Here is a 27,964-nt window from a genome sequence, read left to right as displayed (position 1 = left end):
ATTTTGGCCGACAACGCAGCGTAGCGGTCTTTTTCCTCCTCCACAGTTGTTTTACAGAGACGTCAAACGTACGTCGCTCACACCCAAGGTAGCTAGCGGTCTCGCTCACTCGCAAAAGCAAAATTTACAGTGCAAGCAGACAAAGCCTCAAGGCACGCTCTATCGTCTGATTTACTTCAACCGCAGCGAGCGACAAAAAGTGCTGAGTGGAGACGCGAGCCGGTAGCATCCCAAAATGCTTGGCGGAGATCCGCCCATACTTTCGAACGGGCCTTTTTGCACACAGCGGACGGGACGGGACGGGACGGGATAATCTGCCTTGTTGTTGTTTGTGCCGTGGCCCTCCACCTCCCTCCAAATCCTCTTGAAAGTGATCCATCCCACCGTCAACTGGCCCAGATACGGCCTTCCCCTCTCCCGCTTTCCTTGCGCATGTAGGGGAGTAGTCGCTGGTGGTGTACACAAAGACTGTTTTGAACAATGCTTACAAGCCCCACCCCTCCTTCCCTTTTAACGTACTAGGCCACACCCCTCAATGGCGTACACAAATACCGTTGTGTATATGTGACTTGCAATGACAGTTCACCTTTTTAAAATTCAATGTTAGCATCTTTTACATTTATTTTTACAACACACAGATACACGATATTAGAATTTTTGAAAATGTATGCAAAAAATATATATACATTTTTGCAGAGTGGGCGGGGTTGCCTGAATTACTTTTCGATTCCGGCAAACTAACTCACCAACTAACTAAATACATGAATAAGTAAATAAATAAATAAATACATAAATATATAAATACATTAAAAAATAAACAAACAGTAAAAAAACAATACAATGAATAACAAAAAATATAAAATACAAATAAATACAAACATAAATAAACATAAAAAAGAAAACATACATATAGCATATTTTGTGTGGCCGCCATGTCCTTGGTGTCCTACTCTGCCAGCATCGGTTCAGTGTTTCTATGCCAGGACACACACACACACACACACACACACACACACACACACACACACACACACACGCATACTGAGATCCGAGCCAACTGCTGCGGCAGGTGGCCCGCATTGCTAAGCCCCTCCGGCAATTATCCTCCACGCCATCCCGTCTCCATGACGACAGCCTCCGCGATGCCGCGGCCTTAAACGACTTCCCCTTTCACGATGTTTTATATTTTGCTTTTTAAAATGTTGCTTGGAATATACTACTTATGTCCTATCTTGTACCGACGAGTGGGTCATTTGCAACTTCTTTTGATGCAAACGCCTAACGGTTAAAGGCCATAAATGGTGGGCTTTTTATTCAATATCATCTTTTTCAGGGCTCCGCTACCTTGGCGACGCCGCCGGTTCCTCCATCTTGCTCTCCTTCCTTCATCCCTTTGCCATCTCAGCCGCTTCCATAAGTTATATGAGCAGCAAGGGGAATCAAGCGTCTAAGGTAGGCTGAGCAAACACGCAATATATTTAGTTTTGGGATGGCGAAGGCGGGTATCAAGCGAAATGACCCTCCTGTTAAAAAGGCCTCCGAGGGGCAAAAGCAAAGGATATTGCCTTTTCATTTATGATGCTCATCTTTTATCTTGCGGGATGTTTTCAAGCACAAAATGCCGCATGAAGGCAAAACAAATATTTCCTGCACTTTTCATAACCTGCAAATCATTTTCAAGTTGGCACGCAGTGGCAACATCCGAGCCCGCATCCCTTCCATCCCGCCTATTGGGACTCAATCCTGCCTCCCCCCCCCCCCATCCACTTCCCTTCCTCTCTTGTCACCCTCCGGGGGGAGGTGTGGCGTCCAGTTAGCCGCTGGGCTCGGGGCTGCCCTTCCAGCTGGCCCGGCGGGGGTGGGGGGGGGTCAGCTGCGGCTAGCGTGGCCCCTGGCCCAATCTGAGAAGACGCCACCAGCTGGCATCGTCGTCCCCGTTCCTTTCCTTTGCTACCTCTCTCCCACCCCCCCCCCCCATGTCTATTTTTAGAGCTTCTAAAAGGGGCCTTGCGGAGCAGGGAGGTGCGCTTGTTTTTAGTCTCTGAGACGGGACGGAGATGCTTTGAAGATCAAGGTGGCGCTCTCCAACATACAACCCCGATTAATCCACTTTGTGGGAATGCAAAATCATATTGAAGCTTAGACGTCCGTTTCTGCATTTTAACCCCCCCCCCCCCCCCCTCCGCATCATCAGCAGTACACTAACGCTCCAAAGCTTTCTGCTGCCACTCCCTCGCAACACGGAACACGCTAGCCCCCGTTTGGCAGAGTTTGTTGCACTCCCAGCGTTAAAAGTAGAAAAAACTAAAATAACGAGAAGGGGGGGGGGGGGGTCCCTTCATGGAGAAAGTACAGTAAAGCCAACGAAAGTAGGCAAGCAAGCTGGGCGTAACGCGGCATCGCGTCACATCAAAAAGGCTCTGGATTGGCTCCACTTTTTCGGAACACCTTTTTCAACGGGTGAAGGCGGGGGGGGGAACCAAAACATTGTTGTTTTTTCCTCTCCGCAGTCGCTGTCTTCTTAATTCATTCACGAAGCGCCCACCCTCACCCCGCCTCCATCTCAAGCAACCCGGTGGCGGGCCGTCCGACCCCTCGTAAGGAAGCCCATTCAAGAGCCCATCGATATTTGATCCCGGCTCACTCCCAAACGGGCTTGCAACAACTTTCCACAACTGAGCCATTAGGGGGCCCAAGTCAATACCACGCCGCCATCTTTGGCTACAAGACCCCCCCCCCCCCACTGCAGGAGTCGTCCGAGAGACTTGTTTCCGCTTGGTCTACACCAAAGAAATCATTAACCATTAGATGTCCGCCACTTCCTGTCGGATGCCACTGGAAAACCAAAACTATCGTTCTAGCTCTCTTTTTTTTCCACAGCTGACGAAACAGGTCAGGTGACTTTCTGTCGACGTGTAGCTGCTTAATTCTTGTCCATAAAGCTTGAATATATGAATACATGAGCTGCGAGGAGGGCTGGCCTGCAGGCTGAGGCGCGTTAAATATTGCTGACATCTTAACGAGTTTGCCAACCGAGGTTTGGCCTTCGTTGTCCTTGCCGCACGGTCGACAAAAAAAACAAATCCCATCTTTGCGTTTCAGTGGCAACCTCCAGTCTATGAATTGCAACAAATGTGGGCGGGGCAAAGTGGCCTTTTTTTCTTCTTCGCAACTTGGCCAATTCATCTCGGACCGGCGCCGATCATCATCAAATAAATAAACTAACAACTAAAGAACTTATTTTCTGCAATAGAAGGCTTTTCCATACATAAGGTGCACCGCATTATAAGGGGAATAGCTGTATAAGGCGCCAGAAAATATGGCCAATAAAATATTGGCGAATAAATTTGCAAAGTATCATGTTATGAACGACGTGACAAAGTGGGGGAATACTGTCATCTTTGCCAGCAGCGCCCCATTAGAATCAGAATCCCCAAAAAGCCTTTCATGGTCCCTCAGTGGGAAATAAATTTGCAATCGACAGCAGCAAGAATGAAGTGCGTCGCGAAAAGAAACAAAGTTTGAAAAAGTGGTTGCACGAGAGACGCTCCCGAAATCACCCTCTTGACCTGAGCACCCAAAGCGGCCCCCTTCGCCCCATCCACGCCCTCAGCACTCCCCCCAAAAACTCACCAGGGTGCAGAACCTCTCGGGCGGGTTCCCGCAGGTGACGGCGGGCGGGTCCACCTCGATCCTCATGTAGTGGTTGACGGCGCGGGCTTCGGGCTGGCAGGCGTAATGCTCCCAAACGGAGCCGTCGTCCGTGCTCACCAGCGACCTGCACAGCTCGTAGCGGCCCCCCGCCGTCCAGGCCGGGCGGCGCGGCGGCAGCAGCAGCAAGAGCGCCGCCCAAAGCAGCGTGGCGGCGGCGGGCGGGGCTCGCCGGGGCGGCGACGCGCACGGGCTGACCATCACGGGGAGGCGGCGGGCATCCTCGCTTGACTTTCACTGGCCGATGACAAAGTTGTCCCCCGGGCGGATCCGGGACGCCGCTCGCTTCTCGATTGGCTGCGCTTTCGGGGAGTGATCCGGGCGTGCGCTTTAACCATAGTGCCGCCGGGCGTGCGCCGGGGAGCTCACGCTTGGCTTCGGGCCGTGTCTGCGGCTGGATCCCGCCCCCTTTGGTCGTCCTGCAAGGTGCGGCGGCAACGCGTTTAGTAGACCCCCCACTTGTTGTTATCAAAGCAAACTTTTTTTGAGCTTGTGCACGCCCACGATTGGTCGCGTGTCGGTTTTCAAAGCGTTTGCATCATCGTTGGATTAAGTTCATCCTGTCGACTTGATATCGAGGCGGGCGTATACGCCCAAACAGAGTGATGTTTTTGACAAAAGAATCTGTTTTCAATTCCATATCAAGTCGACGGGATGAACTTCATACAACTAATAATAATAATCAATCAAAAAAATGTTTCTGAAAATTAATTAGAGCTAAACTAAATATTTAAAATGTTAAAAAAAACAATAATAATTACAAGGTTATCATTACACTCACAATAATCATTATGATAATGTCAATAATAATAATAATGATGATAATGATAATGAGAATAATGATAATACTATTTTTTTTCATGTAATTTTGTAAATATTTGTCACGGATGAGGAAGTGTGTGTGAAAGTGGCTGGCACCGCCCATGAGTGGCGAGCTTTGAGTCCGTCCGTCCGTCCGTCTGTCCGTCTTGTGTGGCAAGAGCATTGAATGAACAATTTGAAAAGTTGCTGTGCAAGTCTCCGCGCCGCAAATTCAACGCATTTCAAAGGAAATGAATAAAAACACGGACGGGCCGATATATGAACGGATCATGTGGCTGTTCTGTGTTCTATTAGTTTGTCTTGATATTTGAATTTTTATGTGGAGATGATGCAGATATTTGAATTTCTGATTGGTCCGATTTAGACAACTGGTTTGTGCTCTTTACAAAGATGATGATTTCAAAAATAGCAAAATGTCGTCCGTTCTGTCCGGAGAAGACCGTGGTAAAGCCCGGAGGGGACATTTGTCTTCACATTTCCCTGCGGCGTCCAATAAAAATGGCATTTAACGGAACACATAACTTTCATGTAAAAACATCTGAGGTCATAGGAATTATAAAGTGGAGAAGTGGGCTGGCTCCTTGAGTTTTCTCGCCGTTGGATATTTTAATTTGTTTTTTGCAATCAAAAGTTTAGACATGGCTGATTTCAACTGAGACGGGGAGTTCCTCCAAGTCGAACAGCTCCGCCCCTTTAGCACCCCGATGCCCTACTTTACAAAGCACGGGGAGCGACTTGTAAAGCTCCATTCGATCCCATTCGTATCGTTGGCGTCCGTCCGTCCGTCCGCAAACGAACGAACGAACGCGCCTCACCTCGCCTCGCCTCACCGTCCCAGAACGTAAAAGTCAAGCAAGTGCTCCGTCCGTCCGTCCGTCCGTCCGTCATCACTTACTAGTCGCTGGCATCGGCGGGACGCTTGCTGCCGTTCTGCCTTCGCCCGGCGGGAGCGCCGCCGATCATCTGCTGTTGTTTCCCGTCAGTCATGAAGAAGAAACAAAAATCCAAATGGGGAAAACAAAGCACATCTTGGTGTGGCGCGCGCGGTGGAGGGATGCCCACTATCAAAAAAGTAGAAAATGTTTGTCGTCTTCCTTTTCTCTCTTTCTCTCTCTTCTCTCTCTCGTGACGGCGGCGGCGGTGGCAGCGCCTCCTCTTCTTCCTGCTTCTCTTGCTCACTTTACGAGCTTTACTCGGGATGCTGAAGAGCGCTCACTCTCTGCCTCCCTCCCTCGCTCGCCCGCCCATCCCCCCACCCCCCCTCTCTCTCTTTCTAATACCCAAGCCAAATCCTTCCGCCGGTCACTTTCAATCCGGTCGGGTCGGCCCCGCCCACATTGCGGTCCGGCAAGGGCGGCGGGCGCCCCCTGCCCCTTGCCCATCCCAGGTGGTCCCGAGCTGCGAGGCTGGTAAAGCGTGCGGCAGTCTTCTTCCGCCTCCTCCCCGCAGATGTCTTTTTTTCTTTTTATTTCCTAGCCCGCCCACCGCCATTGCGGTCCGCCGTCCCCTCGCATAATGACCTTATCTAAGGCGTCTTTTTTACACTTGCGAAAATGAAATGAATACATTAGCTTTTGGCTGGTAATATAACCGAGCGGTGTAATAATGTTGCGGTTCAAAGTTGCAGAGGTGAGTGAGCCCCCCCCCCCCCCCCCCCCTCCGCGCTAAAAACCACTGACAGCCGTGCTAATAAATGAGCGTCTTTTCCAGTGTATAATGTGCCCGCAAAAGCCTTCATTTTCTGCCAAAGGTGACCTTATACGCGGGTGCCCCTTAAATGTGAACTCATATTGAGCAACTTCGGTGATACCTCGGCTTACGAACGCTTTAGCGAACGAACGTTTCGCCTCACGAACATTAAAATCTTGGTATACAAACTATTTTTCGGGAAACGCACACAATGGCTGGCAGACTAGTTTTCGCCGCAAGAACGCCAAACCGCACGGCCGCGGCGCCGCCGTGGCCGCCGGACTACTTTTCCTCACACCCTTTCTTTGAGTGCAGACGTGGTTTGCTATCGATGCTTTTTTTGGGAGTGAAAAAGACCCCACCGCAGGCTAGTGTTCAGCCGAAGAGGACACAAAAGAAAATCATGGTCGAGCAGAAGAAAAACACCAACGAGGTGTGCGTTTGTGTGACTTAGCGTCCCAGTACCGGTACGCTAAGTCGACCATTGCTACGCGTGGCTAAGGGTGTTTCAGTTTTGTCTATGTCTAACACAGGCAATAGAAGAGGTAGAAAAACGACTGTTGATTTGGATTAACAAAAAGCAGCGCGCGGGGGACAGTGTGACTGAGGGTATTATCGACAAAAAAGCATGGCATCTTTCCTGTTTTTTTTTCATCAATATTTCCATGTACGTGACCATTTGGTGTCCACAAAGTAGATGAGGCTTTAAACCAGGAAAAAGCAGGTCCGAGTTGTGGCTCGGGTGGCGTAACTAATCGATTTGATCGAGGCCCGCCCGCACAGACAAATTCTTCTCTCCAGTGATACATATGGCGAATGTCATCATATTTCATTGATAAATACGATAACGGTGTGGATCCAAACCCTCGGAATCAAATTAAAATCGTTGAACATCAATAAATATACTGTCTACAGGTAACATCCGACTTGCGACCGAGTTCCGTTCCGACTAAATGGTCGTAAGTCGAAATGGTTGTAAGTTGAAATCCATTCGAAATGTTGAATAGATAGTCGGAGGCTAAATGACTGGCAAAGTCCCCCCTGCGGTGCCATTACAACGGCGGATTGCTGTGTGCGCGCGAGATGCCGGCCGGCCGGCCAAAATTGTCGTACGCGTTGCCGGCCGCAGAAGTCCAAATGTTAAAAATAGGCTCTGGAGGTTGTCTTTAAATCACTTGAAATGCCAGTGTGTAAATTGGTGAAAGTGACACTCTATTGACGCCGACGCGGCTATCAGATTTAGTGGCTGCAAAGCGTCGTGCGCACACCCCCAAGGAGAAGGCAAGATTTAGCGTCCCGACGGCCGCCGCGCTAACAGCGCTTCGGCCATTACGTCCTTCATTAAACGCGCTGCCGAGGAAAGAGAGAGTGAGATTGATTCGCTGCTCTGGGGTGAAGCAGGTTACGCTTCCTCCCGTCGTCGAGTTGACTTTGAGAGCTCGGGAGGTGCGAGTTGCAACGGCGGGGGCGGAATAAATCCAGCTGGATCGATCACGCCGTTTGCTTGCATTGACGGAGTCACCCCGCCCCAAAAAGGTTCCCACCCCTCGCTTCCCTCCACGTCACCTGCGGATGTTGGGAATTCATCGAAGCCGCGCAAACGACGCGCCCGCCTGACTGGAACGGACTGTTGCGGATGCGAAAAAAGCTCAAGTGACGTGAGCTTTTCCAGCGGGAAGTGGCCATTTAGCCTCTTTTGGAAAAGCAACCCCCGTCACTTTAATCCAATTCCATCGTAAATTTCCCGAGCCAGGAACAAAGTCATCACCAAAAGATGCAACGTTTAGCATGCTTAGCCCCTTTCACGCCGCCGTTTCACGTCACTGTTGTGCGTCAACGTTTATTTTTTTTCACTTTCGGTGGTCGTATGAGATTGGCAACAAAAGTTCCAGCGCCTGATTTCTGACTTTGGAAGTCACATGCTTCAGTTCCGGTTGCGAAATGCCGTATTTATGTACCATATTTATTTATTTATTTATTTATTTATTTATTTTTAATGTATTTGTTCTTAATTTGATTTATGTATTTATTTATTTACACCGTCATTGCGGTGGTTTTATTTCCGTCCCGCCCGGGAAACAGGCTGAGGTTTCTAGCTAATGAGCCTTCCGTCATTGGGATCTCATGCAAGCAGGGTCAAGGGTCAATCTCAGTGATACAGAGTCTGAAATGGATACGATAGGATGTAATGGTATTATGTTGTATTTTTAGGTGGTGCGATCAGTCGGCGGTGCCTATTTGAAAGCCAATTTTTACCGGACGGTCTGCAACGACGGAAAGGTAGGATGACACCCTTTCACTTTTCCGGTAAAAGATAGCGTTCTTAGATTATTTGGAACTGGCATCGTGCTACAAAAATGTGGAATTTCTGCACTTGGAATGGAAAATCAAAGCAAATTTAATGCTGATTTATCATATTTGAATGTAGCATGAAAGTGGTAGTAGTGCATTTTCAGCCCCTTTCACGCTGCTTCTAAAACGAGACACTTTTTCACTATTTCTTATCATTGACTTCTTATTGTTCGGTTGTGCCCAATGATAACATTTTTGTAGTTGTTCACTGGCATTTTGACTACAATCTGCTCCATGCAAAAATGAAATTGTCTTTTTTTATTTTACGTAGTTTTTTCTAAACAATTGTTTTTTTTATCTAGCTACCTAGCTAGCTAGCTAGATCTCTCTTTCTCTTTCGATATCTTTCTTTCTCTCTGTCTAACTATTGAGCTATATAGCTAGCTATCTAGCTATCTATCTAGCTAGCGATGTATCTATCTAGTGAGTTATCTATCTAGCTCTCTACCTAGCGATTTATCAATCTAGCTAGTTATCCATCTCGCTATATACCTATCTAGCTAGCTAGTTCGCTCGCTGGTTGGTTGCCTAGTTAGTTAGTTGGTTAGTTAGTTTCAACTTCTCCATGTCAGTACTGCACGTCAATGCCTTTAATTCATTGTAATCCGGGTTACAAACGGCTTTGAGTTTCCCGGAGAGGCTTGGGAAGGAAAGTGGGCGGAGGTGCGTCCGGAGCTGAGCCCCCCCCCCACCCGAGCTGCAAGATGATCACGTGCGGTCGTCAGACTGCAGCACAAGGCAGTCGGGGCTCGGCCTCTCCTCCGCCACGCCGCCCGTGTAGCCGTTAATGTAAACACGATCGATGCGTTTGTCGGGAGCGAGCGGCGCTCGGCTAAAAAGAAAGTCTGCAAACCGCTGCGCTGTGAGCTTGAAATCTTGCACACTCATCCTTGAATGTCGGCGCTACCAACAAAAAAAAATATATTACTACCCGGAGTCTGTATGAGAATAGGATGTGGGGGAAAGTCAAAGCTAATGAACAAAGAGCAGTCGGCATCTGTGGTCATTCATTCGCGTTGACCTTTGACCCCACACTCGAAATCTAAAAGATAAGCCAGTTTGACTCGAAGAACACAAAATGTGTCTTAGCGTGAGCGGATCCGCAAAAAAAAAACCCAAATGTTCAGACCGTGGCTGAAAAAAAAGCACAGGAAGTCAGCCACGTTGACGACTTTGCTGACCTTCAAACGGCACAAGAGTGCTTCAATTGCGCGTTTGTTCGAGCAGCGCCACTCAGGAAAAAAAAAAATGTCATCCCGCAACAAAAGCGGTCAGCTGCCCGCGTCGCTATTTCTCTCTTCCTTTCCATTTGTTTGCTCTTCCTGCTATCTGCCACCGCCCTCTTTGTGCGCTTTGTTAGCAACAAAAAAGAAACTCATCGAAACTAATAAAAAATTGTTGCTAGCGCACCTGCTCATTGAAGAGATGTTAATTCTGCTTGTTGTTGAGCGTGTTGTCCTGTTGTAGCTTCAGTATCGAGGCGGCGCGAGCGATTAAATACATTATGGCCGCTCACCATTTTGTTGACATTCTCACATTCATCTGTCAAAAAGTAAAAATCGTGTCTTTTATGCTTGGCTTCTCGATTTCTTAAGACGTTAATCGACACCCGGGCTGAGCCGTCGAGTCAGCGTTGCGGTTCGAAGCCCTCCGAGGCATTAGCGAACCACTTAGCTGCCGCCTTAAAAGCCGTCGGAGAATTATTGGAAGGGAGAGCGGGCTAAAACGCCGCTGACGGCCACGATAGCATAGCGGAGCGCTCCCCCGTATCTTGCTAGTGACTCGCCGATAGCGTTTAAGTAAGTTGTACGGCACGCACAGGTTGTTTGTGTCCGGAGTCACTAGATCATTGTCGCGTTAGCCTTCCGTTTCCCCGCGGGCGCTGGCGGTGACCACGCGAGTGTGTGGACAAGCGCTGACTAAAGACGGCCTGCGCGGCGTCTTCTGCTAGTCACAGGAAAGGGAGCGGAAAAGACCCCACCGCAGGCTAGCGTTCAGCCGAAGGGGACACGAAACAAAATGACGGTCGAGCAGAAGAAAGACATCATCGAGAAACACGAACGAGGTGTGCTTTTGTGTCACTTAGCGTCCCACTACCAGTATGCTAAGTCGACCGTTGCTACGTGTGGCTAAGGGTGTTTCTCTGTTGTGTAAGCAACGGTCTCAGGCAATCAAAGAGGTTGAAAAACTTCTGTTGATTTGAATTAACAAAAAGCAGCTAGCAGGGGACAGTGGGAGTGAGGGTATTATCACAGAAAAAGCACGGCAACTTCACTCAGATATCATCAAGAGGCAATGACCTCAACGACCATCACAAAGATCAATAAAACCACTTTATGATATAGTACAGTTTATTTCTTTCATTACAATACGATAGCATGTTTATTATACGTAAAATAAGGTCTATTTTGTGTAGTTGTCAGGCTTATTTAGTAGAAAAGTCTGTTTTAATGTGGACCTGGAAACGGATTATTCTCATTTTAAATGGTTTCCTATGGGAAATTAATGTTTGGAAGACACACCTTTCACCTTACACACACTTTCTGGGAACCAATTAAGTTCGTAAGCCGAGGTATAACTGTACATATCTTTTTTTATGGGGGAAAAAATTCTCGCTGTCCCAAAAATTGTGAGCCCGCGTTTGCGAAGCCAAAAGAAGACTCGCTTGCGTTTCTTTTGTTGTTGTTGTTGTTGTTGTTGTAATTAATATGTCTTCCCATCAGTAGTCAAACGCATGTCGCTTCAAATTGACATTGCCTCGTCCCTCCTCGTCAATCGACGCTAACGACATCACAGCCGACTTTTGCGTGCATCCCGACTGAGGCCGCCAGTGATTAGTGGTGGCAGAAAATTCCCCGGGACCGCCTCCGTACCCGCAAGGTCACTTTGCCGGCGGCGCCTTTTTCCTTCATCCCGGTTGGAGGGGTGGTTGCGTGGGAGCGCCCGGCCGGCGTTCCTGACTAACGAGCGACGGGAAGACCAGGTGAAAAAGCGGCGAGCGGTCGCTGTTGTCCAAAGCGGGATCGTACCGCCGCTACATCATTAGCCGCTTGGAGTATTTTCTCCCGCTTTCTTCCGACCCCGCGTTTTTCTGATCAAAAGCTACATTTGCCACATTATTTGTAGCCTTTTGATGGAAAAGAAAAACGAAAAAAAAGTTGACGGTGCCTTACCCACGTTAACTATCATTTTTTTTTCTTTCTTTCTGGGATATGGTGCGCCTCTTTTCTGCTTCTCGGCTAATGACCTCGCCAGGCAACCTAGCGCATAAGCAGGAACTGCTTTGTCGCTCTGAACAAAATCAATGGAAACACATCCGAGCGTGGTCTTTTGCTTTGTTTTTAAAAACAATTCAAGCTCAGATAAGAAAAGTCTGGAGATAAAAGAAGTTTATCGAAGCCATTTGAGAAAACGTTGAAATATCATCATAATCATACATTTTAATAATACAAGAGAGGAGTACATTCCAGATTCACTTAAAGGACAACCGACATCACTTTTTTGTTTCCTAACTGACATCAGAAAAACGTTCTATAGCATCTAAAATAGCCAAAACACGCAAGCTGATGTTTTTAGTCAAATGCAAAACACCAATAAAAATGACTTCAAGTGTCCAAAATGTGCAAAAAAATGGAGCTGTGAATTGGCCATTTTCACAAAGTCCCGCCCCCAGTTTGTGACGTCACGCCAAGACGTCTTTGGACGATTGCTGGAGAATCCAAACAATGGCTTCAGATTCGGAGAAGATGCTTTCTTGTTACTCATCCAGTTATGAATATGATTCAAATAGTTCTGAAGAGGAAAGCATACATGTTTGCAATCGCTTAAAGAATTTATTCCGTGCCATTTTGAGGCAACATTGGGGGAAAATGTCTCACTCACAAAAAGAGGCAGAAAATGGCAACCAAGCTGCCGTGAGGAATTAATCAGCCCGTTTCCACAGGCTGATAAATTCATATGGACACAACTTGTCCGGAGACGTCGGTTGTCCTTTAAATGTATTAGATTGTATGATATTGTATATAACGGTTAAAAATCCAAGTGTTTGTATGTCTGAAATGACAAACGGCGATCCGGCGGGGAGGAACCTTGTAAATCCTCATCGGGTCAAAGGTCAGGCTGCACTTGCGTTCTTGTGGCAGCGGCAAAGGCAACCCGTGCGCTGGACTTGAGCTCATTCGTCAACTCTCTGCAGTCTGGCTTTTAATAAAGTCGCGGGAGAATTAGGCGACCGGCGGCCGCAGGCGCTCCGTAATAGCGGGCCGAGCATTTGCCGCTTTGCTCGCTTTGCTGTCACACATCGGTGTCAACTTGCTCAATCACAAAGACGCCAAGGTTTAAATCCCAAATGAGTTTGTGGCTGTGAACTCACTCGCTCGCTCGCTCGCTCGCTCACGTCCAAATGTCTGATCAAAGTCTGATTTATGACCAGGATGGGGAAATAGCACGTGAGGGTTTCTTGTTGCCATATTAGACCTGAAGTATATATTATTATTCTTTTTTGTGTGTGTACACAATGCACATTGTCCATCATCCGGTACGGATCTATTGCTGAATGTACACTGCAGTTTCCCAATTCCGATGTCAAGCTGATCTCAGAATTTTTGGCCAATGTACGTGACTTCTGGATAAGCTCTCAGTCGCACAGGAGTGGTCCATCCATGGATGAAAAGGTTTCCGGATGAGGAGCAACATGTCCGACGCCTTCAAAGAAGTACAGATGAAGCTTTTCATCAATGTGCATTACTGTTTATAAATGTGCTCTACTTGGATGCAGGAAGTCCCGATTGTCCGAATATCAAACAGGGATCGATCGGCCTTATCGTGCCGCTAGATTTTCACGTCACTTGAAGCGATGTTTTCAGGAAATCCGAACTCGCAGCAGATATCCGGCAAGCTTCTCTTTAGGTGCCGTTCTCTCCTTTCCACTTGCTCTCTACCATCTCATTAAGGGTCCTGACTTTGCTGTAAATCCGCCAAGGTTTGATCATTAGGACACGCAGGAGGAATCAATCCCGCTAGTGGATTCACATAGCGTGCGCTAACGCACGCACGCATCTCCAACTCCTATCAAATGACCTTGACAACTAGCGCTCGCTTGTAGATGAGACGACGCTAAGATGTGCCACCGACACACGAGGAAGACTTTGGCACATGAGCGGCGTAACGAATACCTCCTGCTAGCTTCTTCTTCAAGGTGGGATAACTAACGAGTGGCCAGTGTAGAAAGCTCGTCGTAAGAATGCAAACGAGTGGGAAGTGGGAACATTATTAGCCGGAAATTTTACACATGGAAAATGAACTCATTCACTGCCAGACGCCGGGCCAAAATGTATCTACTCCGGTGCCAGGGTTTTTGTCATTGCACGACCCACAGAATATTACGTTTTAGGACTACATCAACTTTCATTGCAGCGCTAGAAACCTTTGACTCTCTTCTTTCATTTGAAAGAATGAGTTAATTCCTAACTTGGGTGGATCTGGAGTAATCTGAGCTTGAAATGGGGGCGTCTGTACAAAATACGATACATATTTGTTTACATAGCGCTTGAATAACAACTGAAGCTGGAACAAAGCGCTAACATGGACAAAAGAGAAATGCTGCCCCCTTTTGGAAGGGTAAAAATATCGCCAGAGGTCTGACCGGCGCTTTATCTGCAAGAACAACCAAAAGCCGAATTTATTCGGGAATGACAGCGAATGATCTTGATGGCATTGTCAATGTTTGGACATAAGGGACATTTTTACAATATGCATTTACATTTGATGAATTTATTTGAGCTTATTTGCCAGGAAAAATAAGTCAATTATTTCTGTTTGAATGTTCGATTTTATTTTAAAGTATACATTGAAGGGGAAAAAAAGAGTCAAAAGAAATTGAAGACTCATTTCTTCAGCATGCCTCCACCTACTTATCATGTGACAAGATTTTGCGGCGCTGGTCAAAACTGGGCTAATGCTAACGCTAACGCTAATAGAAGAGAGCACGTCTCGAATAACTGAAAAGGTTGCCGAAGCCCGTCAGGCTTATTTAGCTCATGAGCAATATGAAAGCATTTGGCCTTCCAGGGTGAAAACAGAAATGGGAATCGCGTCGTCAATAAAATGGCCAATGTTTCAATGTCTCATGAAACATCCCCAATTATTAAGCAGTCCTGAAATTCATTGAAGAAAACACGGGCGGCCTACTCTGAAAATGGACACCAAATCCAAGCGCAGGCAAGCTGACATTAAACAAAGCTTCACTTTTGGGAATTGTTATCGCTAGCTAGCCCAATTTTCACCATCGTCACAATATTTTATTTTATTTTTTTGACGGATTTCCTGCAGTCAAATTAGATTTCAAAGTAAGACAAACTTTTTCTCTTTTTTTCAAGAAATATTTTTTTTTTTTTTTTTTTTTTTTTTTTTTGTGGCAAAGATAAAACGCAGGGACGCGCCGTCCCCGCGTTTGGCGTAGCCGATCGACAGCAACGTGTCAAACAGCCTAATTAAGCTCCAGAAGGCGCCACGCGTTCATTAAAACAAATTCCCGACGACGTCTACGCCGGCTCGCTCTGGCCAAGCGACACCGGAGGGACCCGGACGCAGCGAGCGCCAGCGCCGCTCCTCGAGCCGTAGCTCGCACTATTAACTCATTAGCGTCCCACTCACAATACTTCAGCGCCAATTAACATGCCGCTCGTTGGGCCTGGCCGCTAATTGACGAGCCTCGTCCGAGGGCGGAATGTTGAAGCGCGCCGTCATTAGCGGCTATCGAAAACAAAGAGAGAAAAAAACCAGGTTGTTTTCTGGCGGACTTCCGCAGCGGATTTTCCGCAGGCCACTCGGACGTTTCATCCCGTGAGCTGCTCTTCACGCAAGCGGGTGGGACGGCCAAAAGGTTGGCGGCGGGCCGCCGCGCTAACTAGCCCGCGAGACTCAAGAAGACGCTCAACGAAAGCGGCGTCATCCCCACGCATAGCGAAAGGGGACATCGGCTAAAGTTGAACAACGTCAGAGATCAAATCAAATCCATATTTCAGTTCAAAAATGCCGGGCCAGGCCTAAGTACGTGCGGCGAATCCTTTTTTTACAATATTCATATTTGATTGGTTGGACTCACAAATGTATACAGGAATTGAAAGTATGACGTTGAGCGCTATCTTTTATAACTATGTCACTTGCAATTGCGACAAATAACCACAATTATATTGAGAAAAAACAAAATGGCTTCTACCGGCGAGACTCACTGCTGCCTTTGGCGCGTTGTGGCGGAACGCGGTACTACGCCCAATGCTTCCAAAGTCACAAATTGGAAGGCGCCGTCCGCCGACAAAGCACAAAAGCCAACAAAGCCATCTTTGACGGAGTTTTACAAGCGCGTGCGTCCGTCCGTCCGGACGAGAGAAAGAAAACGCCTTGCGAAAATAAAAGCACAAGTGTGAAAGCGGACGCGCGTCGACCCGACGACAAGGGACAAGCCTTTTTTCCTGACACGTGAAAGCCGACGCGGAGCGGACCTCGGGGGAGCTCTAATGGCCTGCTCGAGTGCAGTCGGGGAGAGTGAGGCTGAAGAGCAGAGCAAGGTGAAAGGCGACGCACTTTGTACACAGTGCCGCGAAAGCCCATAAAAAAAAAAACAAAAAGAACGCCACAACCAACGCAAAAGGATACAAAAAAAATGGAGGCACTCGTTGCTCCGCATGGCAACGCCCTGAAGAAGGAAGCTGCGCTTTTCTAAAAGAAGCTCCACATGAATAATGCAGTTTTCCTCCTCCTCCTCCTCCTCACACGAGGGGGGCTTCTTCTTCTTCTTCTTCTTCTTCTTCTTCCTCTTCCTCAGCAGCGTTCCCTCTGCAACAAAGCGCTTGTTTTTTTTTTTTTTTCTCCCTCATCCTCGCCGTGCGTCGCGACTTTAAAATCTCGTAGCGCGTTTGGAAGTTGGGCAATTAGGCGACTTCATAACCCCCAACGATCGCGTTGCAGTGGGAAAAGAAGATCGGGGGAGCCTGCGTACTGCCCCATGACAGCACGGCCAGGACCTGACAAGATGGATGGATGGATGGATGGATGGCAGGATGTTCATTTGCATGATACCACGCAGCCTCGAAGGCCCCCAATAAAATCACCTCTGCGTGAAATCTTGCTTATGCACCGCCAGAATACCCGAGTCACCTGACCAACACCCGTTTGGCATCACTTCAGCTTCCTGTTCCTCTCTCTCACACACACACACACACACACACACACACACACACACACACACACACACACACACACACACACACACCGCCGGGGTGCTATCAGATTCTCCTAAGCGGGTGAAAGAAGAGAAGCGGAAGTTTTGTGTTTTTGTGGTTGGCCACCTCTGAGGCTCGACTTCCAGCGGCAAAAACGTCCGCGGGGGAGGCGGGATGACCTTCAAATTGTTTTTGTTGTTGTTGTGTCCAAAGACAACAAAAGAAGACCGACAACAAGACATTCTCCTTCTTTTTTTAAAGGAATGCAGTGGGTGACATTTTGAAGGAGGAACATTCCCACCCATTTTTTTTTTTTTTTTGCTTGTACTTCAAACATATGAAAAGGGATAATAATGGTGCCTTGAGCAAAAAAAAACCCTTCATTTTTTTAGTAAGTTTTAGAAAGGAGCCTCTGGATGACTGACTAGCACTTGAGATAGGTGCACTTAAAATACGACCTACGACCTACGTGAACGTGATGACAATTCTCTTCATCCGAAATCTGGATACGCTTTTGCATAGGCGCTCTTCATATATGTCGTCAACGTGACGTGTTTCCGCTTTCCATTTCCGAGAGCGAGAATGTCAGCAGGCGTGGTGGAATCCCCTGCGAGGTCGCTTCCCTCTGGACGGCTCGGGTGAGGAGTCGTCATGCGAGGGAAGGCCATTTTCTCGTCGCCTCTCCAAACAACAAAGTCATCCCCGGCGGGATGGATGCAAAGTGGCACCGTGGCGTCCTTCCTTGTCAGCCGGAGGACTTAACGGCAGTCCCGCGACCTTCTCTCGCCACCTCCCGAAACTGGCACTGGCACTGACAGTGACGGCCTCCTTTTTTTCCTCATGTCTGCCCAATCAAAGCCACCCTCTCCAATCAATTCCCATGAAGTGTAAAACGGAAAACACACATTAATTGTCCGGCCCGAGCCGCAGCCATATTTTCCCCTTTCACCTTTTCTTTTTACGACAGCAGACATTCCTTTTTTTTGTCCAAATCAGAGCAAACGATGGGATTAAACGGCAGATTACGTCCGACGGATTTACGCTGAGCTGGATCTCGCAACTAGATGACTAAAATGGATGCCGGGTCAAGACGGGAGGGCAAGCTGATCACGATGACGTAAAAGACATCCCTCGCCTCACTCACAAGCCCCTCCCCAAAAGGATTTATTGAAGGCATGACTGTATTTATGAAATTATTCATTTATGTTCAAATAAACGAATGAATAAATACATACAAACAGAAGTCAATAAATCAATACACATGAAATAAAAAAACATATATACGTACGTACGTACGTATATACATACTCCTCGCCAGCGCCCACTCCACTCGTTCATTTTCCGCTGTTAACCAGGAATGCTGAGCTGGTGTTTTTTTTCCACTAGCGCTTAGCGTTAAGTGCGAGGAACGAGGCGGGACGTCTTTTATCGTGAAACGACCACAGGAAACGCACGGCTCCCGTCAGCAGGATTAGCGCTGACCGTCATCATTCGTCACACGCAGCCTTCCACCCGAACTAAACACACCGAAAAAACACATCCCACCATCAGCGAATTAGTTGTGCATATTGTGGGAAAACTGGGGGCGATAATGAGCAGAGATGAGAAGAAGTGCAGACCCGCTGCCAGATAAATTGTGTGCGGCGGAAGAAGAAGGATGCTAATGAGAAGATGGACATCAAGCCAACAAAAAAGAAAGAAATAAAAATAGTCACGTATGTCAGTGTGAGCCCATCAGACAGAGAAAGCGTATTTCCTTCCTTCCTTTGATATGTAAATGTCTGACTTGATACGTACACCCCGTTAGCCAACATCAATGGCGACATCATTTCAATGATGAGGAAGCCGCACAGAAAACATTGCATAGCGCCAGGGTACCATTAAAAACGCCCCTTTTGGCGTTGTACAACGGCCCCCATTTCAAGCTCATATAACTCCAGACCCATATAACTTTTAATTCACTTTTTTTTCCAGTGAAAGAAGAGAGTGTCAGGTTTTTCATGCTGCATTCAATGTTTATGTCGTCCTAAAATGTACCACTGGAAAGGATACTCCATACAATATGTTACTACAAACAATGTTCGTAATTACCGTTGTTCGTAACGCGAATGTTTGTAAGTAGGGGAGTGTCTGTGTACAACAAAATGTATGTATTGCATTGTATTTTGGACATCTGCCCTCATTTCAAGCTCATATAACTCCAGACCCGTATCGTTTAGGAATTAACTCTTCACGTGACAAGTATCGCGCGCTGATGTGGCATCTCTCTCTTTTGAAAGAAATCAAAGTTTTTCCGGCTCAACTTGAAATGCGCTACCTCACGCCGGGAAGATCTCTCGGCAAACACACGGCCTCATGCGTATTCATCCAAAGCTAACGTGTATCTATCGCCTTATTGATGCCGCGGTGCATATATCTGTCTCCGTGTAGGTGATATTTATCGATATAGTGTATCTCGATGTATAATAGCCGCAATAGCTCTGTCTGTCACTTGTCCATTGTCAGCAGCTGGCGTGCTTTGTCCCGATTAGCATACAATTAGGATTGACCCGCCGCCCTCGGGACCGGCCGAGGTACGCGTGTGAGCGGGGGAGGGCTTTTGCGGCTTGCCTTTCTGCCGATGACAGCAACGGGACGTCGGCGAGGTCGTTGCGGGGGCGCCGCGGGGCCAAAGTGCGGCCAAAGCCGTATTGACGCCGCCAGGAGAGGCTTGTCGCTTGAGCCAAGACGACTTAATGAGCACATGAGATGGGGAAACTATTACGCCGCTACCTTGACTTTGACAAGTTTTCGTCAAGTCATCCGTGAATAAGATCCAACTCCATTTTCTTCTTCTTTTATATTTTTTTTCAGTATATTTGACATGTAAAGCTCGCCATATTTGTATTTGAATTTACCTTTATCAGTCTCGCAGTGGGGGAATTGACATTTCACAGCAGCAAAGTGATGAAAGGAATGAAAGAAGTAGAAAAACAAAATACAGGAGCTGCTGGAAAGGCAGCCGCTTGCCATCTTGAAGCCAAAAGAAACGCTAAATAACAAATAATATCACAAGACAAAGTCATTCATTCTTCAAATATTTTCATTTGGAACATTTCTAATCCATTCCAATTGCGCCTGCAAGTCGCAATGAAGACGATTCTCTTGTTATTTCTACCGTGAAAAATGGACGGAATGGACGTTGCCGCCGTCCGTCTCTTGTTGTTAATTGGGTGGTTGGACAACCTTGGAGATTTGGTCCCGTTATGCGATGCGATCTCCAGATGACACGCCGCTCCTCCCGGCGTGGAAGCCTCTTCTGAGGGCCGTGATGGCACGCGTCGTCTTTCTTTTATTCGTGCTCTCCGTCGCAATATTCAGCTCCCGCGCCGTCGTCCTCTGCCGACCCGTCTGCGTCGCCTCATTTATGCGCCGCCGTGCGTTTTACACGCTTTGACCATTAGCGTAGCATCCGCCAGCGCGAGGGATGCGCGCATCGGCAATTTGGTCATGTAATAAAAAACATAACATGGAGCAATGCCACCATTTTTGTTTTTTTTTTTTGGTGCAAATGCCAATGAGTTGGCGTTGGCGTTGGGGTTGATTTTGATTGCTGGGGTGCAATGGAGGTCATGACTTGGCTGCCATCGCTCACTCCGAGAATTGTCAAGTGCAGGTAGGATTTGCGGTTTTGCTGCTAGAAGGTACCGGGCCACCCCCTTCCTCCCCCAATCCAACTTCTGGAGCGTCCGAGCGGGAACGTGAGCACCGGATTTGCTTCACACAACCCAAGCTGTTACTTGCCACGCGTCTTTGTCCTCAAACGGTTTTAAGCTGGTTTGGCGACAACGCCCCCCCTCCCCCCAACCCAAAAGTGGCCCCCTCTTGGAGTGACGACGCTTTGGTTGTCAATCAACCAAAGTTGGGATGCCATCAGGAAAAAAGAGAAGCACTCGTTCGTTACTTTCTATCTATTTAAGTTACGGTATTATATTTAGTAGTCTTTATTTATTTGTTTGTTTGTGATGAAATGTGATTTCTTGACAGTGAGGGAGTGAGAAAGACTCGGGAGTGTTTGTCATCATTTTCAAGCATGTGGCTGCGATTGAGCAAAACAAAAGAAGTGTTTTGAAATGTCTGCTTTTCAGCTATTGTGGCTTGATTTGGAATCCGTATTCCTTCCATGCTAGTCTGACGCCGCTTGACTTTATTATGAATCCAATTTTGGTGCGACCTTGCGGCGGCCGTATCGATCGGCGAGAGAGAGAGAGAAGTGTTGGAGGGCGGGGGTGTCGGTGGGGGTGCTGAGTCGTGCATTAAAGATGACAAGGATGAGCGAGGTACGACAAGACAGGACCATTGCCAGGTGCGAGCCGGCAAAAATGCGCAAAGTCTTCCTCTGACCTATTTCTTTTTTGTTTCGTGGCCGCTGCAAACGCCCTTCCCTGCTTGGGGCTCCCTCTTGTGGTACGAAGCAGTCGTGGCGTCCCGCGTCCGCCGTTGCTCTTTCTCCCTTTCCATTCATCCAGCCATTTTTCTTTATATTGTTGAATTTCGAGCCTAACAAAAAGGCAAATAGAAATGCCTCGGCGGCATCATAGCTCAACATGTGCTGCTGCTACAAGATTAGCCGTGCGATAGATAAGCCTCGTCTTACTTCAACTATAATAATAATAATAATAATCATAATACATTTGATTTCTAAGCGCCTTTCAAAACTCTCAAGGTCACTTCACAGTCACAGCATCGTTTTTTTCCGCGGGTGAGCGGCGGCAGCCACATGCGCCAGCGTTCACTCAAATAGATATAAAGCTAGCTAGCTAACAGATTGCTAATAGATAGCCAGCTACATAGATAACTATCTAGCCAGACAGCTAATAGATAGCAAATAGATAGCCAGCTAGGTAGCTAGCTAATAGAGAGGTTGGTGATTTTTTTTTTCTTCTGAAGTGACCTTTTTTTTTTTAAATTTAAATCATGACCCGTCTAAATCCCAAATGATTGTGGGTGGGCGTTGGGGCGATGGGGCGATGGGGCGATGGGGTGTCATCCTCTCAATTGAATTTGAATGCTGGTGCAATATTCGTATATTCCGTTGAGCAAACAAATTTGACATTGGTCCTCCTCAATTGTTTTGGGAGGATTTTGATGTCTTACTTCGGCTGTACTTTATTTCATTTTGTAACATTTTATTGTCAGTGGATGAATATTGATTATGAACCGCTCCCGATGATGCAGCAGGCACATTTGTGAGTTGGTATCTATGGTTTTTGTGCAGGATTGATGCTTTAGATGGGCAAAATCCCCACCGGAAGCCCTGTGACTCAAATACACCTCCTCCACCAACCAACGATCGGTCCAAAAAATGCCTGGCGGGACAACTGACGACTGGCGCATTTCCCCTCATTCGTCAACGCCGTGGACAGCGACGCCACGGCAAATGCGTACGCGCCAGGGTTAATGGCCATCGACCGTTTGCCGTTAATCACGGCGCTTTGGGATTACCGGGCTGGCCGGTATCGACGCGCTATCGAACGGCGCCGCCAACGCCGACGCATGTGAGCTCATTGCCGTTTAGCGCTTAGCCGCCGTAATCTTGTCACCGCAACACCCCCGAGGTGTCGGCCGGGCTCCCCGGTGGCAAATGAGCGCCGAGTTACAGCAGCCGGCGTGTGATGGAGGCGCAATTAGGGGAAATAAATAGATAGCGCACTTGTGTACACGGTTGTTTGAATGTGAATCTCCTTCCTCGTCCACAACGTCTGAAAAATGATATCGCTCCATGTCCATACTAAAGTGGGATTGCGCCAGTGCCCTGTGGTGTGCCGAATCTCCAAACTGGGTATGTCTTTTTCATTAACTCATTCATTGCCAGATGATGTGTGCAAAAACGCGTCCGCTCCTGTGCCAGGGTTGATGTCATTTTCACACAAATTGGAGGACCCGCACAATATAAGACAGCGTTCGAAAAGAGTTAATTTCCAAGTTATATGGATCTGGAGTTATCGGAGTTTAAAATGGGGGCGGCTGTACAAAATACAATACATACATATTGATTTACAGACCCTCCTCAACTTAGGAACGAAATACAGTGAAATTGTTTGTAAGTCGCTTCAGTGTTATATTTTCTTATATAAGTAAGTATGTTATGGATAATATAAGTATGTTTAAGCCTTGTATAGGTAACCTGAATTGGTTCGTACTGAAAAATTAACATTTAATAAAATACATGCTCTATAAAGATATGTACATGTGCAACTGGAGAGAATACGACATATCATTTACTTCAAAAATGTTCATATGTACCGTAACTCGAATGTTTGTAAGTAGGGGAGTGTCTGTAAAAAAAAATGATTTAACGACAGCTGAAGCAGGAACAAAGCGTTAACATGGAAATGGAAATGCTGCACCCTTGTGGAAACGAAAAAAAAAACATTGCCAGAAGCCATGGCCAGCGCTTTATCGGCACCCAAGCATGAAAAACCAAAACCTGAACAAATTGGAGAATTCCGCTCATGTTTTCAATTGCCGAATACATTTGTGAATGGCAGTGAATGCATTAAAAATGATCCAAAAATGTCTGATTATAACCTTTGCTCATGAAAATGGTGTGTGGTGCGTTGGACAGTATATGGTGTACATTGTGTCATTGTGGATACAGTCTGTCATGTACCTCAGATCGGAATGAGAAACAAACTCCCGCGCACCACAAAGCACTTTTCTCCACTTGGGTTGAAGAAAAAGGCAAAGAAGGTCAGCGCACCGTGAACGGGGCTTTTGTTTGGCCACCTTCATCGCCCTGCATCGGTACCGCGAGGAAAAAAAATGGGTGAAGAAGAGAGAGAGAGAGAGAGAGAGAGAAGAGAGACCCCGACACCCCCCTCCGCCCCGCCCCCCCCCCCCTTCTCTTTCCATCGCTAAGGGTGATGAAACATCATGGAAAGTTTTGGATCACGAGAGTGGATCCCGCTTGTCTGGCCGCACATCATTGCCCTCCCCCACCCGAACTCTCCGGAGGCTTCCGTTCACCGCCGTGTTTGCTTTAACCCGTCCACCCTTCTTCTTCAACCCTCATTACACGCACGCACACACACACACACACACACACACACACACACACACACACACTTTCTACCACCGGCTGCATGCTTAATACGCTTGTAACCTGGGGAAGGGGCTGAAGAAAAAAAAAACATGATGGCTCTCATTAGCAGTCTCACGCTGTTAATGTGGGGATTAAAAAGACACCTCGCCCTTTTGTGCTTTCTCTGTGTGTGTGTGTGTGTGTGTGTGTGTGTGTGTGTGTGTGTGTGCGTGTATGTGTGTTTGCACCAATTTGCCAAATACTTGGGGGAACTGTTAAAACCTCCCTGGTGGCGACGACGTCTCACTTTTTCCACATCGTGTGACTTCATCACGTACCCCGGCAGTGTTTGCTGATGACGTGACTTTGAAAGTTGAATATTTAGACATAAAGTTGGCCGTTTTTAACTCATTCACTGCCAGACGATGTGCAAAAATGTGTCCACTCCAGTGCCAGGGTTTTTGTCATTGTCACTCGAATTCCAGGACTCGCAGAATATTGACTTTTAGGACCACATAAACATTCAACGCAGCGTAAGAAACCTTAGACTCTCTTCTTTCCTCAGAAAAAAAGAGTTAACTCCTAAATGATATCGATCTGGAGTTATATGAGCTTGAAATGAGGGCAGATGTCCAAAATACTATGCAATACATACATGTTGTTGTACACGGGCACTGCGCTACTTATGAACATTCAAGTTACAAACAACTAAATACGACAAAAAAAAGACGCACATTTTTTTGTAGTAACATATGTAGTATTCTTTGAAATTGTACATTACATATGTTTATTGAGCATATATTTTATTCAAGTTTATTTTTCAGTACAAACCAATTGAGGTTACTTATACAAGCCTTAAAAACATTTGTACAAACCTTAAACATACTAATATAACCTTAAAACAGACATTTCATACAAAATATAGCACTGAAGCAACTTACGAACAAAATCACCTTACGAACGACCGTTTCGTTCGTAAGTTGGGGAGCGTCCGTAATGCGCTTTAACAACAGCGGAAGCTGGAACAAAGCGCTAACATGGACAAAAGGGAAATGCGGCCCCCTTGTGGAAAAGAAAAATACATTGACAGGGGCCATTGCCAGAGGCCACGGCCAGCGCTTTATCGGCACTCAAGTATGAAAAAACAAAACCCGAACAAATTCGGGAATGGCGCTCCATGTCATATTTTCAATTCTCGAATAAATTGGTGAATGAGTTGATTGGAAATGCTTTTTTTTTTTAACCTTGGCAAGAGCGGTCACCGGGTGTCTCATTCGTGAGGCTTCAAAACGGAGGCAACTGTCAAACTGTCAAAGCCCTGAAATAAATAGATAAAAAAAATCATCTTGAATGAAGTGGAAGCTCTTGAAAGTGTCGTAACTAGCGCGCGTGTGTGTGTCATTACCCCCGAATTGAAATGACTTGCATCATCTCAGAGGAAAATGATCCCAAGTCTCAGCTGGTTTTCGACTGGTGGAGTCCGTTGACGATCATTAGCTGCTCCTCAGATCTCGTCTGTGACGGAGAAAAGAAAAAAGACGACTCCGGGGGACTTTCACACTTTCCAAAAAGTCCAATACTCAAATGTACCTGAAGCGAATCAGTCTTGTATGCTCTTTTAAAAAACATTCACGTCGCTAACACCCCCGCCTGCTAGAGATAGTAACTAGTAGTAGCATAATGGCCGCCTCGTGCCCTTCACTTGTCGAGCTATTCCTAAAGTTAGAATCATTCTTTTCACATTTTGGCTTTGTAACTTGGGACTCGAACAGCATTTAAAAAGTCCTCCAAGTCATTAGCTTAATGTGAGCATATTGGCAGGTTACTATTTTGAACAGCAAATTTCGTAGCTAACTTTATTAGCTTAGTTTCTTGGCACCGTACGTAGTAACTAGACCATAGAATTTTGGTTCATGAGCTAAGCTAAAGTTCGGTCGCTATTTAATCTTGAGATAAAATGAAAGTTGTGTTGTATATTTCACGTTTGACAATAAAGTTGACTTGAACTTGAATTTGAACTTTTTAGTCAGTAGCGAGTGCCCGACTGAACTAGTTTTCAATTTCACAGCAAAATAGATCCCGGATCTTTTTCACCGATAGACAAATGCTAGCGTGCGCAAGTAGCCTCGCCATTTCGTCGTTAAAGCGCAATACTGCGAGAGAAAAAAAGTGTACGAAATGTGTAGAGATCGAGGTGCCTGACGCGCTTGCAAACAACGCTATCAAAGGAGCGCTTCAAAGCGCCGCATCGCCGTCTCGCGGGTAATTTGCCAGCCCGCATTCTTCCCACTTCAAAGCGCCGCTATGCGTTGCAACGCTGCAAGTGGGAGTAGTGTCGGGAAATGTGGGGGAGGAAAGCGGAGTAGCCTTGCTGAGGGCTACAAATGCCATTTCTGTAATAAATGCTGACAGCCAGCCCTGTTTGATAGCAGATTCGGGGAAGAGTTTGATTTGTTGGCGCTTTTTTGAGCGTCTTTGCCGTGTCCTTCATAGCTACCAAATCGCCCAAACAAGAGAGTTCACTTGCTACAACGATTCAGACTTTGGCTCTTGCATCATTAATAATAACCAACTAAATGAACATAAAAATCCATTGCAGAGGATGATCAGTTTTGGAATTTGTTACGGGAAAAAAGTGCGTTTGCAGGAGTGCAATGACGTCATCGCGCAGTAACTTAGAGATAAATGTGCCATTGACGTGCTAACCGAGAGCATCGATAACAGCCGTACAGAACTCTTAAAACGATTCAGATTTAGAAAAAAAGGAGGGAAACTCATGAAGAGAGATTACGAACAATACACAAATGCACAGACAGGTAACATCCGATTTACAACCGAGTTCCGTTCCGACCAAACGGTCGTAAGTCAAAATGGTCATAAGTCGAAATCCATTCAAAATGTTGGATAGAGACTCGGAGGCTAAATGACTGGCAAACTCCTCCCCCTCTGGTGCCATCACACGGTCGATTGCTGTGCGAGCGTGAGATGCCGACCGGCTGGCTGGTAAAAATTACGTACGCGTTGCCGGCCTGCTAGCATGTTGCGATGCCAGGCGTAGAATTAAAATTTTAAAATTGGGTCTGGAGGTCGTGGTCGTAAGTACGGGTGGTCGTAAATTGAGCTGGTCGTAAGTCGGATGTCACCTGTATTCTTTATCCTCTCAGTCACATGAATGTTTCGAGTACCATTCTTCGTTTGTGAGCATCAGCGTCGAGCGCCGAAGCGTATGAGGAACTGCCGCGGCTTGGAATTGAAGCGGATTTATGCGGGACGGGAGATGTGAGATCACTTTGCTGCTGTGAAATGTCCATTTCTCCACTGCCAGACCAATAAAGGTACATCCGATCCAAAAAAGCTCGGCTGCGTCAAGACGACAATCAGTCAGCCAGGGTGAGATGAACGTGCACATTGTTTGTGCGCAAATAATGCGAATCCCTCACTAAAGCCACACAGCCCCTCCGACTCTCCACCTTTGGTGTAGTCAGCAAACGCGACGCCACATGCAGGGAAAAAAAGGATGACATCAAACATTCATAAAAAAAAAAAAAACTCTCCTAAACTGCAGCGGCTTTAAAATACGAAGCCGTTTTATGGCGCTCTGATGGCTTAATCGCCAATCAATAGAAACCTTGTCCGCCACATTTGCTGAGTTGCGGTAGCCGCACGCGCCAGCGTTCACTCAACCTGGAAGTAACTCAAATAGATAGCAAGCTAGCGAATAGATAGCTAATAGCTAGTGAATAGATAGCTATTAGCTAGCAAATAGATAGCTAATAGCTAGCGAATAGATAGATAAAACTACCATATAAGGATTTCAAAATATATGTGCTCTAGGTGTATGTCCCATTATGAATTCTAATTGCAATGCGAGATGATATCATCTGCATGATGACTTTGAAGCATGCAAATTAGTGGCGACGTGTGAAAATCAATGGCAGAAACGCATGCTAGCAAAGGTAACGCATGGAGCAAACGTATTTGCTACTTCCCACCACTGCCTACCGCATTGGATTTGGGAGCAGGTGAGCAGAGGCCAAGCCACGCCAGGCCACGCCAGGCACATCAAACGAGTGAGCTTTTACGAACGGACGAAGAAGAAGAAGAA

General features: G+C 46.8%; 1 protein-coding gene and 1 long non-coding RNA gene across 2 annotated transcripts in view; one reads left to right on the top strand and one right to left on the bottom strand.

Moving 5' to 3' along the window:
* ntng2b (netrin g2b) overlaps positions 1 to 5,666 on the bottom strand; it is a 33,127-nt gene extending 27,461 nt beyond the window's left edge. Inside the window, exons 1-2 of the mRNA XM_089020581.1 lie at positions 5,429 to 5,666; positions 3,634 to 4,130 (exon numbers count right to left, since the gene is read on the bottom strand). Of these exons, the coding sequence (XP_088876707.1) occupies positions 3,634 to 3,912 (279 nt within the window). The 5' untranslated portion in view covers positions 3,913 to 4,130; positions 5,429 to 5,666. The remainder of the gene's footprint in view (positions 1 to 3,633; positions 4,131 to 5,428) is intronic.
* The window catches only part of LOC148884961 (uncharacterized), a 55,729-nt gene extending 27,765 nt beyond the window's left edge, over positions 1 to 27,964 (top strand). Inside the window, exons 2-4 of the long non-coding RNA XR_016118291.1 lie at positions 1,334 to 1,452; positions 8,434 to 8,502; positions 27,882 to 27,964. This is a non-coding gene — a long non-coding RNA (uncharacterized LOC148884961). The remainder of the gene's footprint in view (positions 1 to 1,333; positions 1,453 to 8,433; positions 8,503 to 27,881) is intronic.

This window comes from Hippocampus bargibanti, linkage group LG18 (genome assembly GCF_051943395.1).
Source record: "Hippocampus bargibanti isolate YZ-2025 linkage group LG18, ASM5194339v1, whole genome shotgun sequence".
NCBI lineage: Eukaryota > Metazoa > Chordata > Actinopteri > Syngnathiformes > Syngnathidae > Hippocampus > Hippocampus bargibanti.
Note: the sequence above shows the minus strand (reverse complement) of the source record. Positions and strands in the feature narration are given on the sequence as shown.